The sequence below is a fragment of the Scyliorhinus torazame genome, chromosome 4 (assembly GCF_047496885.1).
Source record: "Scyliorhinus torazame isolate Kashiwa2021f chromosome 4, sScyTor2.1, whole genome shotgun sequence".
NCBI lineage: Eukaryota > Metazoa > Chordata > Chondrichthyes > Carcharhiniformes > Scyliorhinidae > Scyliorhinus > Scyliorhinus torazame.
The window spans coordinates 173,763,096-173,777,697 of record NC_092710.1 but is presented as its reverse complement, the minus strand read 5'-3'; the positions used below and the strand labels follow the sequence as shown (position 1 = coordinate 173,777,697).

General features: G+C 37.2%; 1 protein-coding gene across 4 annotated transcripts in view; it reads right to left on the bottom strand.

Moving 5' to 3' along the window:
* Positions 1–295: 295 nt before the first annotated feature.
* LOC140410600 (pumilio homolog 2-like) overlaps positions 296–14,602 on the bottom strand; it is a 178,300-nt gene continuing 163,993 nt past the window's right edge. For 2 of the 4 annotated variants that reach the window (XM_072498884.1, XM_072498887.1), the window contains 6 exons: positions 14,434–14,568; positions 14,158–14,295; positions 5,992–6,117; positions 4,057–4,178; positions 3,487–3,679; positions 296–2,988 (listed from right to left, as the gene is read on the bottom strand). In XM_072498884.1, the coding sequence (XP_072354985.1) occupies positions 2,857–2,988; positions 3,487–3,679; positions 4,057–4,178; positions 5,992–6,117; positions 14,158–14,295; positions 14,434–14,568 (846 nt within the window). In that variant the 3' untranslated portion in view covers positions 296–2,856. Of the gene's footprint in view, positions 2,989–3,486; positions 3,680–4,056; positions 4,179–5,440; positions 5,485–5,991; positions 6,118–14,157; positions 14,296–14,433; positions 14,569–14,602 lie in introns of those variants that run through there. The other 2 variants (XM_072498885.1, XM_072498886.1) reach the window with 2 other exon arrangements.

The window sequence follows — 14,602 nt, the reverse complement described above, 5'->3', positions numbered from 1 at the left end:
ATCCTCTATCCTGAAAATAGACTTCTAAGCTTGAGGCTTCCAGCCAAGAGAAACATCCTCCCAGCATCTACCCAGTCAGGCCCTCTGAGGATTTTATAGGTTTCTCTATCTACACACACTGACACCCAGGTTGCAGGAGAAAAAATGTGGAGCCAAATTTGTTAAGTTCCATTATTCAAAATCCATCTGATGGAAACGAGAAACGTTCAATTTAAATTGCAGGCAGATACTTCCACATTGTTAGTGATTAATAAAACACAATATAAAATATATAATTAAATGATTAAAAGGCATATTTTCCTACAGAAAACACAACAGGTTTATTTCATATGTTATTCACATTTTTTTCTGTTTTTATACAACATATACAATTAAATGAATATAACATTACTCCATCTTAACTGCCAGGGAGCCAGGTGGCAGACCTGATTAAACACAAGATAAAAATGGTCCATCAACAATCCATGTTAGAAGAAATATCAGTAAAATGCCTAGTGGTTTTGTTCCATTTGTTATCAATGCTAATTTTAAATTCTTGATCTGCACTTTCACCCAGACTCCTGCTTCCCAAGCTAAAACCAGAGAACAATCACACAAAGTGTCCTCCTTTACACAACAAATAAATAGTTGCCATGGAAACTAGGGCTGTGCCGAAACAAACCTACTGGCTTTCAGCAAGTAGGCCAACAGCCAGTCATTTAAACATGGCCAAAATGCTCTTTCCTGATGATGCACTTTTTGCAGCTCTTGGAAAAGTTAAATAATGCAAAGCAGTTTGAAAACTAGCCAACGAAGTGCCATAGTACAGCTTAACGATATCATATTGAAAAATCTAGATGTTGTGATAGAAAAAAGGACTGCACAAATTAATAGTATAAAATAATTACAAAATATTAAAGTTTTAACATTGAATAATTTAAGTTCACTGATGCTTTAGTTCATTTAAAAAAAATCTGACTGCACAGCCCTAATAAAAACAACTTTTTATCTCTTGAATGCTAAGGCCATCACATCCAAAGGACTCAAGATAAATAATTCCAGATTGTTCCAAATCCACAAGCTATTCTGTTAATACAAAATACTGACTTTCAAGGATCATCAAAACATAAAGCACAATCTTTTATCTTTCAGAAACTGAATATACAAAGCATATTTCAAAATATTTCCAGAGGCAAAGAATACAAATAACTATCAATTATACACATATGGTCACAATTCTGCCTGCAAAATGTCATCAGGAAATGTACACAAGGCCTCCTGTAAAATGTACATCATTTATATGTAGTGTTACAACCTTATGTTCAAATGAAAAACTGACAATATCATACATACTTCCACTTACATGTAGGTAGACAATTCCAAAATGCAGTATTCTTCTGTACAAATATTATCATGCCACTTTTAAGAGATGGAAAGTTTCCATGGTAACTAGATGTTTTAGTTCAAACTTTTCAATTTGACTATGAACAACATTTACTTGTACAACATTACACTTGTAAAATATTCAAAAATTACCATATTAACAGAATTTTAACAGTTGCGATTATAAACAAAACATACTGTCCTAATAGATAAAAGAATGCAAGTTTAATTCTTAAGCCATATAAAGATACAATTTAAAAAAAAATCTTGATTCAAAGAAATTTACATTATACAACACTATGCTAGGGCAGAGAAGTGAGTTAGTTGTTTTCTGAAGGGTAAAAGACATTTTAACATTTACAGCATCAGGTTTACAAATGTACAACTGTACAACCAAACTATGCATTACTAAGTTAGCCAAGCATGTGGTTAAACACTAAAACAATAAATTTCATTTTTTCAAACTGTAAACTTACACCTATAAATTGAAAATTCTACACATATACACTACATATTTATAAGTAAAACAAAGTCTATTCCATTAGTTTTTGCATGCGTTATGGTGAGCTATCAAGCTTACCATTCATTGGCCCCTTAATTTTCAAATCTGCCCCAAGATTGCCAAATCTTTAAACTGGGAAGGTAAAAATAAATCCACCAAACAAATCCTCTCATCTCTTTGCAAAATAGACTGAAAAGCCAGATCTAGCAAAAAAAAAACTTTTCAGACAATTTGACAATTTAGGTATGTGTACCATCATGATTCCTTACTGCCCCCTTGTACAATGGTTAAATACATACGTATGTACAATACTTCTATACATCACTGAAATAGAAAAGCAGGGCAGTGTTTATCTCAAAAAATAAAACCTATTGAGTATGGACATCTCCATAGTAAACATCAGGAGTTACATTACATATCAGCCTGTAATTTAAGCCTTCCCTGAATTATATATTTCAACATACCATATCTGTTGTGCTATTTAAATATTGTTGTCAAAAAGTAACTTGCTGAAACACAACTTAACTTTATACAAGTTCTGTTATTTGATTAATGGAATCTCCCCCGATTCTACTGGGTCCGAGAACTTTGTTATGCAGCAAGTACCTATCGCAATTAGAATTTAAAGTAGTTCATATAACAGACAACTTAAACCTCTTCTCTCTACCAAATAATTTTTCAAGATTTAATTTACAAAACACACAAGAGTTAGTTTGATACTATTGTTTTTCGTTCATATATTATGCACTTTACCTAGTTTTTTCAATAAATCTCCAACAGAGGTACTTTAAGGAGAAACAAAATGCACACAAACTCGGGACACATTTAGGAGTTGAAGTTGGGTTGACTGGTAAAATACACAATTCAGTTAAGAAAAAAAAGAGAGGATGTAATAATTAGAAGTTAAGTTGTGTTTTAAAGTTTATCTGGCTTGGCACACAATATTTAAACAGAACAGTTTTCAACAGTTCTTCTGTGTGCTTCACTTAAATTTACAACATCCCATTTGATGGTCCTCCAATTGACCCCAGGTCAGTGCTGTTTTTCATGTAATACTTCTCCAGTTTGGCCAAGATGTGTTTTCCATAAGTATATTTCCTAAGGGTTGTAATATGAGGTCGAATCTGTGTACAAACAAAAAAAACAAAAACATCTCAGACATTTCTATAAAATTGGCTCAAGCATTTCATGGTTGTAATCTGTATTAAAGATCAGTGCCCACTGTAAAATTCAAGAGTCTTTATTTCTCAGTTGCATATTTTAGCAGAAATTTGTCTGCAAGTTTATACTCGCATCTTTTTTTTTTAAACAAAGATTAGTAAATGGAAATTAACATAGCCATAAGAAAGTAAAATATAGTTAGAAAAGGAAGTGAGTTTTGGCCTTTGAAGATCTTTTGTGATCTGCAAAGCTTGTTCATTCTACACATATGAACACAATTTAAGCAATTACATCTTCAAATAAGCAGCTACATGGTTTAAATTGCAGTCTCCTTTCCCCAGACAGTAGTAATAAAATAATGAACTCCTTATGCTAACAGCACTGAACACTTTAGCCATTTGGTTTTCTATATTAAATAGCAACTAATTTCAAAGTTGTGCAAAAATATCAATAAAATATACCTTGTGCATGATAATCTTACGCTGAGCAGGTTCCGCTACATCAATCATTTTTTGAACCACATAGTTGGCATATTGATCTTTCATCATTGTATATAAGGCACTGTGGGGGCCATCATTCTGGCAGCAAATCTCATCAATCAGTAAAGCACGTTCAGCACGAGAGGCATGGGTGACACACTTTTCAACAACATTACTAAATAAAATCCACAAAACAAGTCTAATCAGTATCCTAAGCTGAAGGAATTTTATATTCAAATTTTGTGGCTTGCAGAATAGAGAAAAGAAAAATCAGGAAAAAAATAATTTCTGGCAAATGGTGGGAGGGAAAGGGAGAAAGTTTTAATGATAGACTTAAGATACACTTACAATATGACCGTACTATGGTTGTCTGCAAGTTTGTAATAACATTATTTCTGATCATATGTATTTGTTCACATCTTTGGTTCAAGAACAGTGTTACTTAATTAAATGCATCTTCAGTAAAATAAAGTAGAAGGAAATATTTTTATGGGAATGAATATTACTTAGTATAGAAGTACACTTTTAAACATGAAATGCAAATTCTTATACCTGGCAAATTTATGCTGACTTAGAGCAAGAACCTTTCCCCTTAGCTCAGCAACAATCTTACTCTTATCTTCAGGACGCCCATGCTCCAAAACATGCTGGATGACATAATTTCCATATTGGTCCTAATTAAACAAAGAAAATTAAACTTTAGAAATAAATTCAGGTCAATTTTCTTGTATTAGGTTATTTTTTTAATATAGATTTGCTTGCTATTTGTGTATGAATGCACTTTGTACATGTACAAATTAGAGGACAGTATTCTACTATAATATAGGTCATTGGTTAGATGCACCTCAAGCATTGTGACTGTTTTTTTGTGATACATTAGTCTTGGAAAAGGTTAAAAAGAGAGCTACAAGAACGATTCCTAGCTTAAAGACTCAGATAGCCTTAAAGTGCCATCTATTTATTTTAGAACAGCATAATCTTAGAAGTGACCACATATGATGTATACAAAATAGTGAAAGGGCTGGAATGCATGGTTAGTGATAGATTGTGGAGGACCAGGGAACACATATTTTATCTATACAAGAGTAGGGATAGACTAGCTGGTAGGTAGCTTTCCTATTCTCAGATTGTGAGCCTCAGAAAAGTATTGGCTTATTTTCTGTGCTGACTACGTATAGCTTCAAGAGGGAGCTGAACCCATTAATTGTTGGGGCAAAGATAAGTGGAGTTAATAGATAATATTCACGTAGTCAATGGAAATCTCCAAGAGCAGTTTCAAATGTCTGCAAAAGTCAGAGGGGAATATTCCAGAGGTTGTTTTTTTAAATCCCTGACTGGATCTGAATTTCTCTGTTTTATGCTTGCAGGAGTTTGAAATCTAATGTGTCTAATCACGATATTCCAGATCTTTTCCTGCCTGTCATTTTCATTTGTTTGCAAATCAATTTTTATAATTGATTGGCAAGAATTGTATGACACTCGAAGTCTCAAATTTTCATTTTTCAAAACTAAATTCATATCTAATATTTAGCAGGAAGCTTTATTTGCAATATTTTAGGATGTATCTATTAGAATATTCTTCCTATTTTTCTCTTTGTAATTTATCTAATCTTCTTCCTCAATTTCCTTTGTTTGTTTTTCTCAGAATTCTGCTTAATAATCTTACAATATTAATTTCCTTGCTTTGCATCTTTTCATTTGTATAACAAAACTGCACAATTCATTTTTGCATTTCCCCAGTTACTAAAGAGTGTGGGGCCCAGAAACGAATAAGCAGAACCTGTCCAGAGTTAAAAATGAAAATGGATAAATACCAGTGCCACAATTGCACGTCCAAGTCAAAACAAATGAAGTGCATAAACGCTTGCGAGTCATTACTGAGCATCTGCTTTAAGTACTGTATATAGCATACTTTCCTTTTTTAAAAATTACTTACTTTGTTTCTTAAAAGATGACTGGCATCGTGTCACGGTGAGTACTCTGCACAGGTAAGCAGACAGTTTGCAATTAAAGACAATGGATGTATGATGTCGGTGGTGATTATAAGTAGTGCATGTTGTTAGAAAGTGCAAAATACTAGTTTCCCTTTCCTAAATACAGATGTGTCCAGTTTACTGCATATATCATAATGCAAATGGCACAAATCCTATAAAGTACTCATATACCTATAAACAAGGCCATGGGTTTGCTGCTTTTAAAATGGATAAATGATTAGAATTGAAGAATGTGATCATCAGAACTGACTAAAAACCGCTAATAAAAATCCTGGAAAAATTAGAATAGATTTTAACTTATTTTGCTATCATTACCCAGTGATTCTAAATGGACAGAACTGTAGAATGTGATCTCAAATCATTGGTGAGGATCTCAGAGTCCCATGTAAAAGAAAAAGAATTTGATTATTTTGTCTGTTTGTCTATAATGAAAGATATAGATTTGAATGGATTCATGCATTCTTTGTGCTCATTTGTTATCTGCGCTCCTTACCTGTACTAATTGCTCAGTGTGCTGATGCAATTCCTCTAGGATCGGAAGAGTTTGCTCAGGTGTGCAGTGCTCCAAAATACGCTGAATAACTCGACAACCATAAGGATGAGTTGATAACACAAAGATCTGGAATTTATCACAAAATAATTATCAGGTGCTGAGGAAACACGGCTTTATTGTGAGAAAAAAACCCAAGAGTTTTACAAAAGAAAAAGAAATCCAGTACAGCATTAATTCAGGGAGACAATGATGAAAGATCATTGACCTGAAACGTTAACTCTGCTTATGTATTCAGATGCAGCAAGACCAGCTGAATATTTCCAGCATTTACTATGTTGATTTATAAAGTTTCTCGATATTAGTATCTTTACTTTGAATGTTGTATGTGAAATACTATTTCTTAAACTGTCTCAATTCCATATTAAACCAGTGTTGCCTGAAATTTGACATTATCATTAAAGTGCAGTTCTGCCAATTCATCCAACCTGACATCATGTAAATCCTATGCTGTTAGAACTTCATCGGCAAGGCAAACAGTTGCTTTTGAATTTATTATTTCAGTCACAGATAGAGGTATTTAAAAAGTTTGCAGTCTTCGAATGAGAAAGGTTACTTGGGCCAGATGTGATGTATCTTAGGTTAGTGAGGGAAGTATGTGTAGAAATCCCAGAGGCTTTGGCCACAATTTTCCAATCTTCTCCCATCCAATCCTCCTTGGAAGATGGGGGTTGTGCCAAGTGGCTGGAGGATTGTAAGTGTTACACTTAAGTTAAGAAAAGGGGGTGATGGATAAACCTGGCAATTACAAGCCTCTCAGTCTAATGCTAGTGCTGGGAAAACGCCTACAGACAATACTATGGGACAAAACTAATTGGCATTTAATAAGATATGTCTATCAGGATGAATGTGTGAAAATTAAACTGTGCCTTAAAAACATGATCCAGTTCTGTGATAGTGTTAAAATGGATACTGTGGTTGATGTTGTGTACCTGGACTTGTTAGCAAAATTAAAGTCTGCAGGACTAAAGAGACTGTGGCAGCATAGGTGCAACATTGTCTAAGAGACAAAAGATACTGCTGATTTTCAGACTGGACGATGATACACAGTGGCGTTCGCCACTGCTCTGAAGGGCAGCGTGGTAGCAGTGGTTAGCACTGCTGCTTCACAGCACTAGGGACCTGGGTTTGATTTCCGGCTTAGGTCCCTTTCTGTGCGGACTCTGCACGTTCTTCTCGTGTCTGTGTGGGTTTCCTCCCACAAGTCCCGAAAAACGTGCTTGTTAGGTGAATTGGACATTCCGAATTCTCCCTCAGTGTACCCGAACAGGTGTCGTAGTGTGGCAACTAGGGGATTTTCACAGTAACTTCATTGCAGTGTTAATGTAAGCCTACTAGTGACGCTAATAAAAGATTATTTTTGATGTGCATTAATAACCTGGATTTGGGTACACCAAGCATAATTTGAAATTTCAGATGATACAGATTTGTGAAATGGGCATTAATATGAAGAAAATATATGTAATGTGGAGAGGTGTTCGCGATACATTTTGGTAGGAATAATGATGAGGCAATATAAGCTGAATGGTAAATGTTAAAAGGGATGCAGAAACAATTTGGCCTGTACACACCGTAAGGATCTTCTTGTGCATCCTGTCGGTCACTTGTTTTCCTTTGTAATTTTTGTTCTTTTTGGCTTTTCTAATTTTTGTATTTGGACAATTATTGGGACCTGTACCTTTAAGATGGACGTCATCTCAAAAACTAATCTCTCAGCAGGCTAAGCTGTTGCTCTGACATCAGTGATGTCACCTCTTGATGGACTCGGCTATCAGCCAATGGACTACTTTATTTCCCCGGATCTCAACTGACGCTCGATGCTGATCATTCTGGAATGTTCCTTACTTGATGAGGCTGTGTTTGCACTTTCAGTTTTTGTTTTAATCATGAAACTAGACGGCTACAGCTCTGATCTCTCTTTAAAGACCTAAAGAAAAGACCTTTCTCTCTGCACAGCCAGTTTAATCTGCAGGGAAATCCAGTTCAGCACCAGCTGCAGACAGGGTAGGTTCTTGGAAAACCCATTTTAAACTCTCATGAGAACTCTAGTCTTATCTCAGTGATGCTGATGGTTAATCTGGTGGAGGTGGAAGCAAGTCAGAATTAAACAGACCTGAGGTGGATCTTCCGTGTGAAGTCCCAGGTTAATAAAAGTTAAAGTGACTCCCCAGAGGGGATCCCACAGCCTGAGAGTCCTGCCTAAATGTTCCAGCCAGAAGACTTTGTTAGCAATCCAACTGGTGGCTTCAACAATCTGCATCCTGGGAAGATAGCTGGCTACAACAAATTCAATATCAGCAACAAAGACGCTCATCTCTTTTTCTTCCATTTTAATCCCTATCATTTTACCCCTTTTTCCTGTGGGTCAGCTTTGTATGTGTTTAGGTAGAGGATGGGATGGTAAAAGGGGAAGTAATAAATAGATTAGTCGATATTTTCTTATAATTATTGCATGACTTATCACAATTGTTGTCATAAACAAACAGTTTTTTGTGTTTTACTTATAAATCTGGTGCCTGTATGTCATTGGATTAGTCAAGGGCCAAAGATCTCAGAAACTTTAGATGAGTCATTGGTTAATTCACTTCCTTAATTTACTTGCTTTGGGACTCGGAGGGCCTGTGGGACTGGAATTGACCGCGTACTCGCCCAGGGTGTCGTAACAATACACATTGTTTGAAAATGACAGGACAAGCCGAGAAGGCTGTTCATATGGGATCCTTGACTTTATTAATAGAGGAACAGGGTACAAAAGGAAATAAATGCGAAACCTGAAAAAAAACAGATGTGCAATTATTTAGCAGGTTCACAAAATGCCACGTGCAAGTACTTTTGAGGTGTAGCAACTTTTGTAATGTAGGAATAGAGCTGCCATTATAGAGTAGCCATCTAAGATGGCCACCTGCAAAGGACCATGGGAATTATGGAAGCCCAGGACTCAGACAGATACACAGCCTATGTGTATCGAAAACACAGGTAACCAGACCTGATCGAAACCCCCACTCGTTTGCATTTTAATGGCCCATTTTCCCAGGACAATAGAACTCCAATCAAGCAACCGGTACAGCCACAGACTGATCGGCGCCACTCCCCTTACTCAGAAGGCACAACTGCCAAGGTCAATGACCGATAAGGACCCCCCCAGCCGCCCCTTTATTGGCCGAAATCGAAGACAGTGATCAGAGCCCTGTCGAACTATTGGGTCCAAGGTTAAGGACTGCCCCAAAGAGCGCGAAATCCCAGAGGGATAAAAGAGGACACAGCCATGTGTTCTGTCTCTTTTGGATCCGGCCTGTGCCAACCCAATTGTAGCAGGAACAGCCAGCCAAGTTCAAGACCAATGGTCGCTACCTGACGGCTGAGCCCAGCAGAAACAGAGCCACTTTCTTCGAACCAGCCAAGTGAAATCCAGATAAAGACCGTATCCATTTGCACAGTGCCGGTCGCCCTGAAGTTAAGTATAGGTTATTGTAGCCAATAGGTGTAGTTTAACTCGTAGTAGATATTGTGTTGCATATTGAGATAGCTCTTGTGTATGTAAATAAACCATCTTTTGAACTAACTGGTTGTGTGGTCATTTGATCGATATAAGGGAAGGCTTGTGGTTCACTAAGATAAATAGAACTACCCACAGTATTGGCGACGCTGTTGGGACCGAAACAGAGCAACGATAGCAAGCTCCCGCAAACAGCAATGTCATAATGAAAATATTGGTCAGGACACCCGGGATATCTCCTCTGCTCTTCTTTAAAATAGTACAATGGGATCTAGAGGGCAAACAGGGCCTTGGCTTTTTGTCTCATCCGAAAGACAGTACAGCACTCCATCTGGCATCTGGAGTGCCAGCCTTTATTTTCCACCCATACTGTCTTGGAATGAGACTTTGACTTACAATCTCATAACTCAGAGATGAGACTACTACCAATGGAGCCACTTAAAACATTGGTTTGGTCTCAGCTATAATAGTGTGTAAATTCTGGGCACCACATTTTAGAAAGGATGTCAAAGTCTTAGAGAAGGTGCAAAACTTATTTACCAACACGCAAACAGACTTTGGTTATGTGGACAGACTGGAGAAGCTGGGGTTGTTTCTCTTAGAGCAAAGAAAATTAAAAGGAGGTAGTTTGTTAAAAGTCATGAACCATTTTTATTTATTTAAAAAAAAATAATAATTAAAGTACCCAATTCAATTTTTTCCAATTAAGGGGTAATTTAGCGTGACCAATCCACCAAGCCTGCATATCTTTGGGTTGTGGGGGCGAAACCCACGCAAACACGGGGCGAATGTGCAAACTCCACACGGAGAGTGACCCAGAGCCGGGATCGAACCTGGGACCTCGGCGCCGTGAGGCAGCAGAGCTAACCCACTGCGCCACCGTGCTACCCTCTGAACCATTTTTATAACAGTAAATAAAGAGAAGCTGCTGCCGATGAGAGCAGAATTGGGATGCTCATTACCAAGGTTATTCCATTTGTTTCAATAGGCTGATCAATTTGTTTAAACATATTGCACAATATTTGAATAGAAGAAAGGAATTTATATTCCTTATATTTTATTCATGTGGAATAAATGAGTATCTTCACAATTTTTAATCGCTTTACTGCATCTTACTAGGTTAAATTAATCTTAAAAACAGCAAATACAAAATCAAAGTTATATACAAAACATCTGTAGATAAAACTTGGAAATCACAAATAAACCTTCACATGCAAGGTTTTTAAAGCGACCTATACAGTATTTCTTGATTAGATTACTGTTCAAATAATGCTTTATACAGCTAGCTTATCACTTTGAACATTATGGGAAACAAGGCATTTGCATTGCAAATCTGATCTGCATGGACTATAGAGAATCAATTTAGATCATAAAGGATAAACATGTCACTACTACCGACTTTCAGTTCAATTTAGTTGTGTTTCAGGTGCCTATATAAATCCTACGCAAACTTGTTGAATCATACCAAGGAATCAACATCTCCCTTTGGCTGCTCGCAATAAGCAGAATACTGACCTTATTCAACCAGCCGTGTTTGCAAAATTCAGAACATAATGTCCCCCAACATTAGATATGATTCCATTATTGGACAGCACTTGCTGAACGATCCTGAGAGTGCTAACAATTACACTAACAATTTAAGATGATCAGTCAGGCTCGCAATGTGACGCTTGCTAGAGCAGATGAATTAGGAGGAGTAGGCCACAAAGCCAGTTGAGCCTGCTGCACTGAGATTATGGCTGATCTGATTGCAATCTCAACTCCACATTCCTGCCTACCCCAATAATCTTCCTCTGCCATGCTCATCAAAAATCTATCAACCTTTGCCTTAAAAATATTCAAAAACTCTGCTTCCGCTGCCTTTTGAAGAAGAGTTCCAAAAACTCTCAACCCTCAGAGAAAAAAAATCTCTTTATCGCTGTCCTAAATGGGCTACCCCTTTATTTTTCAATAGTGGCCTCTGGGAAACATCCTTTCCACATTGATCTTGTCAAGACCCCTCACCGTCTTGTATGTTTCAATCAAATCATCTCTTCTATTAAACCCCAGCGGATACAAATCTAGCCTTCCTTAAATAAGACAACCAATACTCTACACAGTACTCCAGATGTGGTCTCTCCCTGCATGACAAAAATAACCTTCCTACTTTTATATTCAATTCCCCTCACAATAAATGATAAGATTCTATTAGCTTTCCTAATTACTTGCTGTACCTGCATTCATGAGTTATGATTCCTAACTGGAACAATGGTTTTGAAAAATTTGTCCGCATGAGTAAAGTTAACCTAATCTCAGAATCATTAAGCACAGGAGGCCATTCAGCCCATTTTGTCAATGTCAGCTCTCTGTAAGAACATGGCTAGTCCACTTCCCTGCCCTTTCCTCGTAGCAATGCAAATATCAGACGCCTACCCAATTTCGTTTTGAAAGCCACGATTGAACCTGCCACTGCCACACTCTTTCATGCATTCCAGATCCTAACCACTCACTGCATCAAAACGTTTTCCTGCTACCGTTTGTTCACCAATCACTTTAAATCAGTATCCTCTGGTTCTCAACTCTTCTGCCAATGGGAACAGTTTTTGCCACCAACTCTGTGTAGGCCATTCATGATTTTGAACACCTCTATCAAATTCCCCTCAATCTTCTCTTCTTTTAGAGTAACCCCGACCTTTCTTAACTGACGTCCCTCATCCCTGGAGCCATTCTCGCAAACCCTTTATGCACTCTCTAAATCCTTCACAAATCCTTCCTAAAGTGCAGTGCCCAGAATTGGGCATAATACTCCAGTTGAGGCTAAACCAGAGTTTTATAAAGGTTCTGCAGGACAACTTTGCTTTTATACTCTATGCCTCTATTTATAAAGCCAACAATCCTTCATGTCTTTTTAACTACTTTCTTAACCTTCCCTGCCACCTTCAATGATTTGTGCATGTATACCTCCAGGTCTCTCTGTTGATCCCCTATTTTATATTGCTTTTAGTCATTCTCCCTACCAAAATGTACCACTTCATACTTCTCTGCATTAAATTTTAACTGACATGCATCTGCCCATTACACCAGCATATTTCTTTTTGAGTTAATTACTACACTCCTCATAGTTCACAAGTGCCATATTGTGCCATAAATTGTGCCCTATATACCCAGGTCTAGGTCATTAATAGAGATTGAGAAAAGCAGTGATTCTAGCACCACCCCCTGGGGAACCTCAGTGTACACTTCGCACCATAGGGGCTGGTTTAGCACAGTGCTAAATCGCTGGCTTTGAAAGCAGACCAAAACAGGCCAGCAGCAAGGTTCAATTCCCATACCAGCCTCCCCGAACAGGCGCCGGAATGTGGCGACAAGGGGATTTTCACAGTAACTTCATTTGAAACCTACTTGTGACAAGTGATTTTCATTTCATCGGAAATTCAACTGTCCACCACCAGGTCACCTAGCCAACTTTGTATCAATGCCGACACTTTCTCTTTTATTTTATGGGCTTAAATTTAGTTGCACTACAAAATTATTTTTTGTAAGTCCATACACACATCAACTGTCTGTTACCTTATAAAAAAACTCAATCTAGTTAGTTAACCACAATTTGCCTTTAATAAATCTGTGCTGGCTTTCCATAATTAATCCGCACTTCTTTTTAAATTTTGTCCTGGATTAATGTCTATAAAGCCTTTCCCACCATCAAGGTTAAACAGATTGACTAGTTGCTGCGTTTATCCTTGCCATCCTTTTTTTGAATAAGGATGCAACATTTGGAATTCACCCAGTCCTCTGGCACTCTCCCCATATTCAAGGAGGAGTTGAAGATTGTGGTCAGTACCTCTGTAACCTTCAACCTTACTTCCCTCAGCATCCTCACATGCAACTCTGCCAGTCCTGATGATTAATCAACTTAAGTGCATCTAGCCTTTCTCATACCTCCATCATCACTTTTTAGCCCATCGAGTATCTCACCTACCTCCTCTTTCACCAAGACTTGGGCAGCATCTTCTTCCATGGTATGCTAGAAAGAAAGTACTCATTTAGTACCTCAGCCGTGCCCACTTCCTCTATGCGGAATCTGAATTTTGGTCCCAAATCAGCCCCACCCCTCTTCATTCAATCCTATTATTTATATGCCTATGGAAGAATTTGGGATTTTCTTTTATGCTACCCGTCTCTTCTCATACTTTACTTTCCTGATTATTTTTTCACTTTCCCTCTGAATTTCTTATATTCAACCTGGTTCTCACTTGGTATTATTAACCTGACATCTGTCCTACACTGCATTGTTATGCTTCATCTTACTGTCTATCCTGGTCATCCAGGATGAGATGTTTTCAAAACGTTTTTTTTGATTCTTCTGATATTGCCTCTCAAATAAGGATATCTAGTCACTTCACATGCCATTATTTTATTTCACAGCTCAAATACCTGGGGCAAGGTACAATAGTGAAGTACAAAAGGAATTTGTATTATTCAACTTGTTAACAGCGAACAATTCTTATTTATACAATTGCACATTTGAAATCATTTTGGAGCCATGCATGAAATAACTTTGAATTTGATGTAGTTTTACTTGCTTTTAAAATTGGCCCCACGTGTCACAAAGCAACAAAAATAAAACTGCTTACCTGCCCTTTAAAAGCATCAATAATGAACTGAAGAGATTGAGGTTGCACACACTCTATGCACTTCTGAACAACATGGTTTCCATTTTGGTCCTTAACACATTTTAAAACGTGACCATCGAGCTCCTTTACCATATCATTCTGCATTGAGAAAAGGACTATTAAAAACTACAAATCTAATTCATTGGAAAAATCTTGAAACAATAATATTTCTGCAATGATTTATTCAGGTTTCTACCAACAATTAACTTATATTAGAAAAAATCTGTTCAAACTTACAATTACCTGCTGGTCTGCTGATATGGATTCTAATGCTTTCTGAATAACACGGCAACCATACATCTGTAGAGCCAAGGGTAAAACATGGCCACGTATGCGTTGAGCTAAAGCTAGCTTCTGATCCATGCTTCCAAACTGAAAATATTAAAACAAAACTATAAATCTCAAT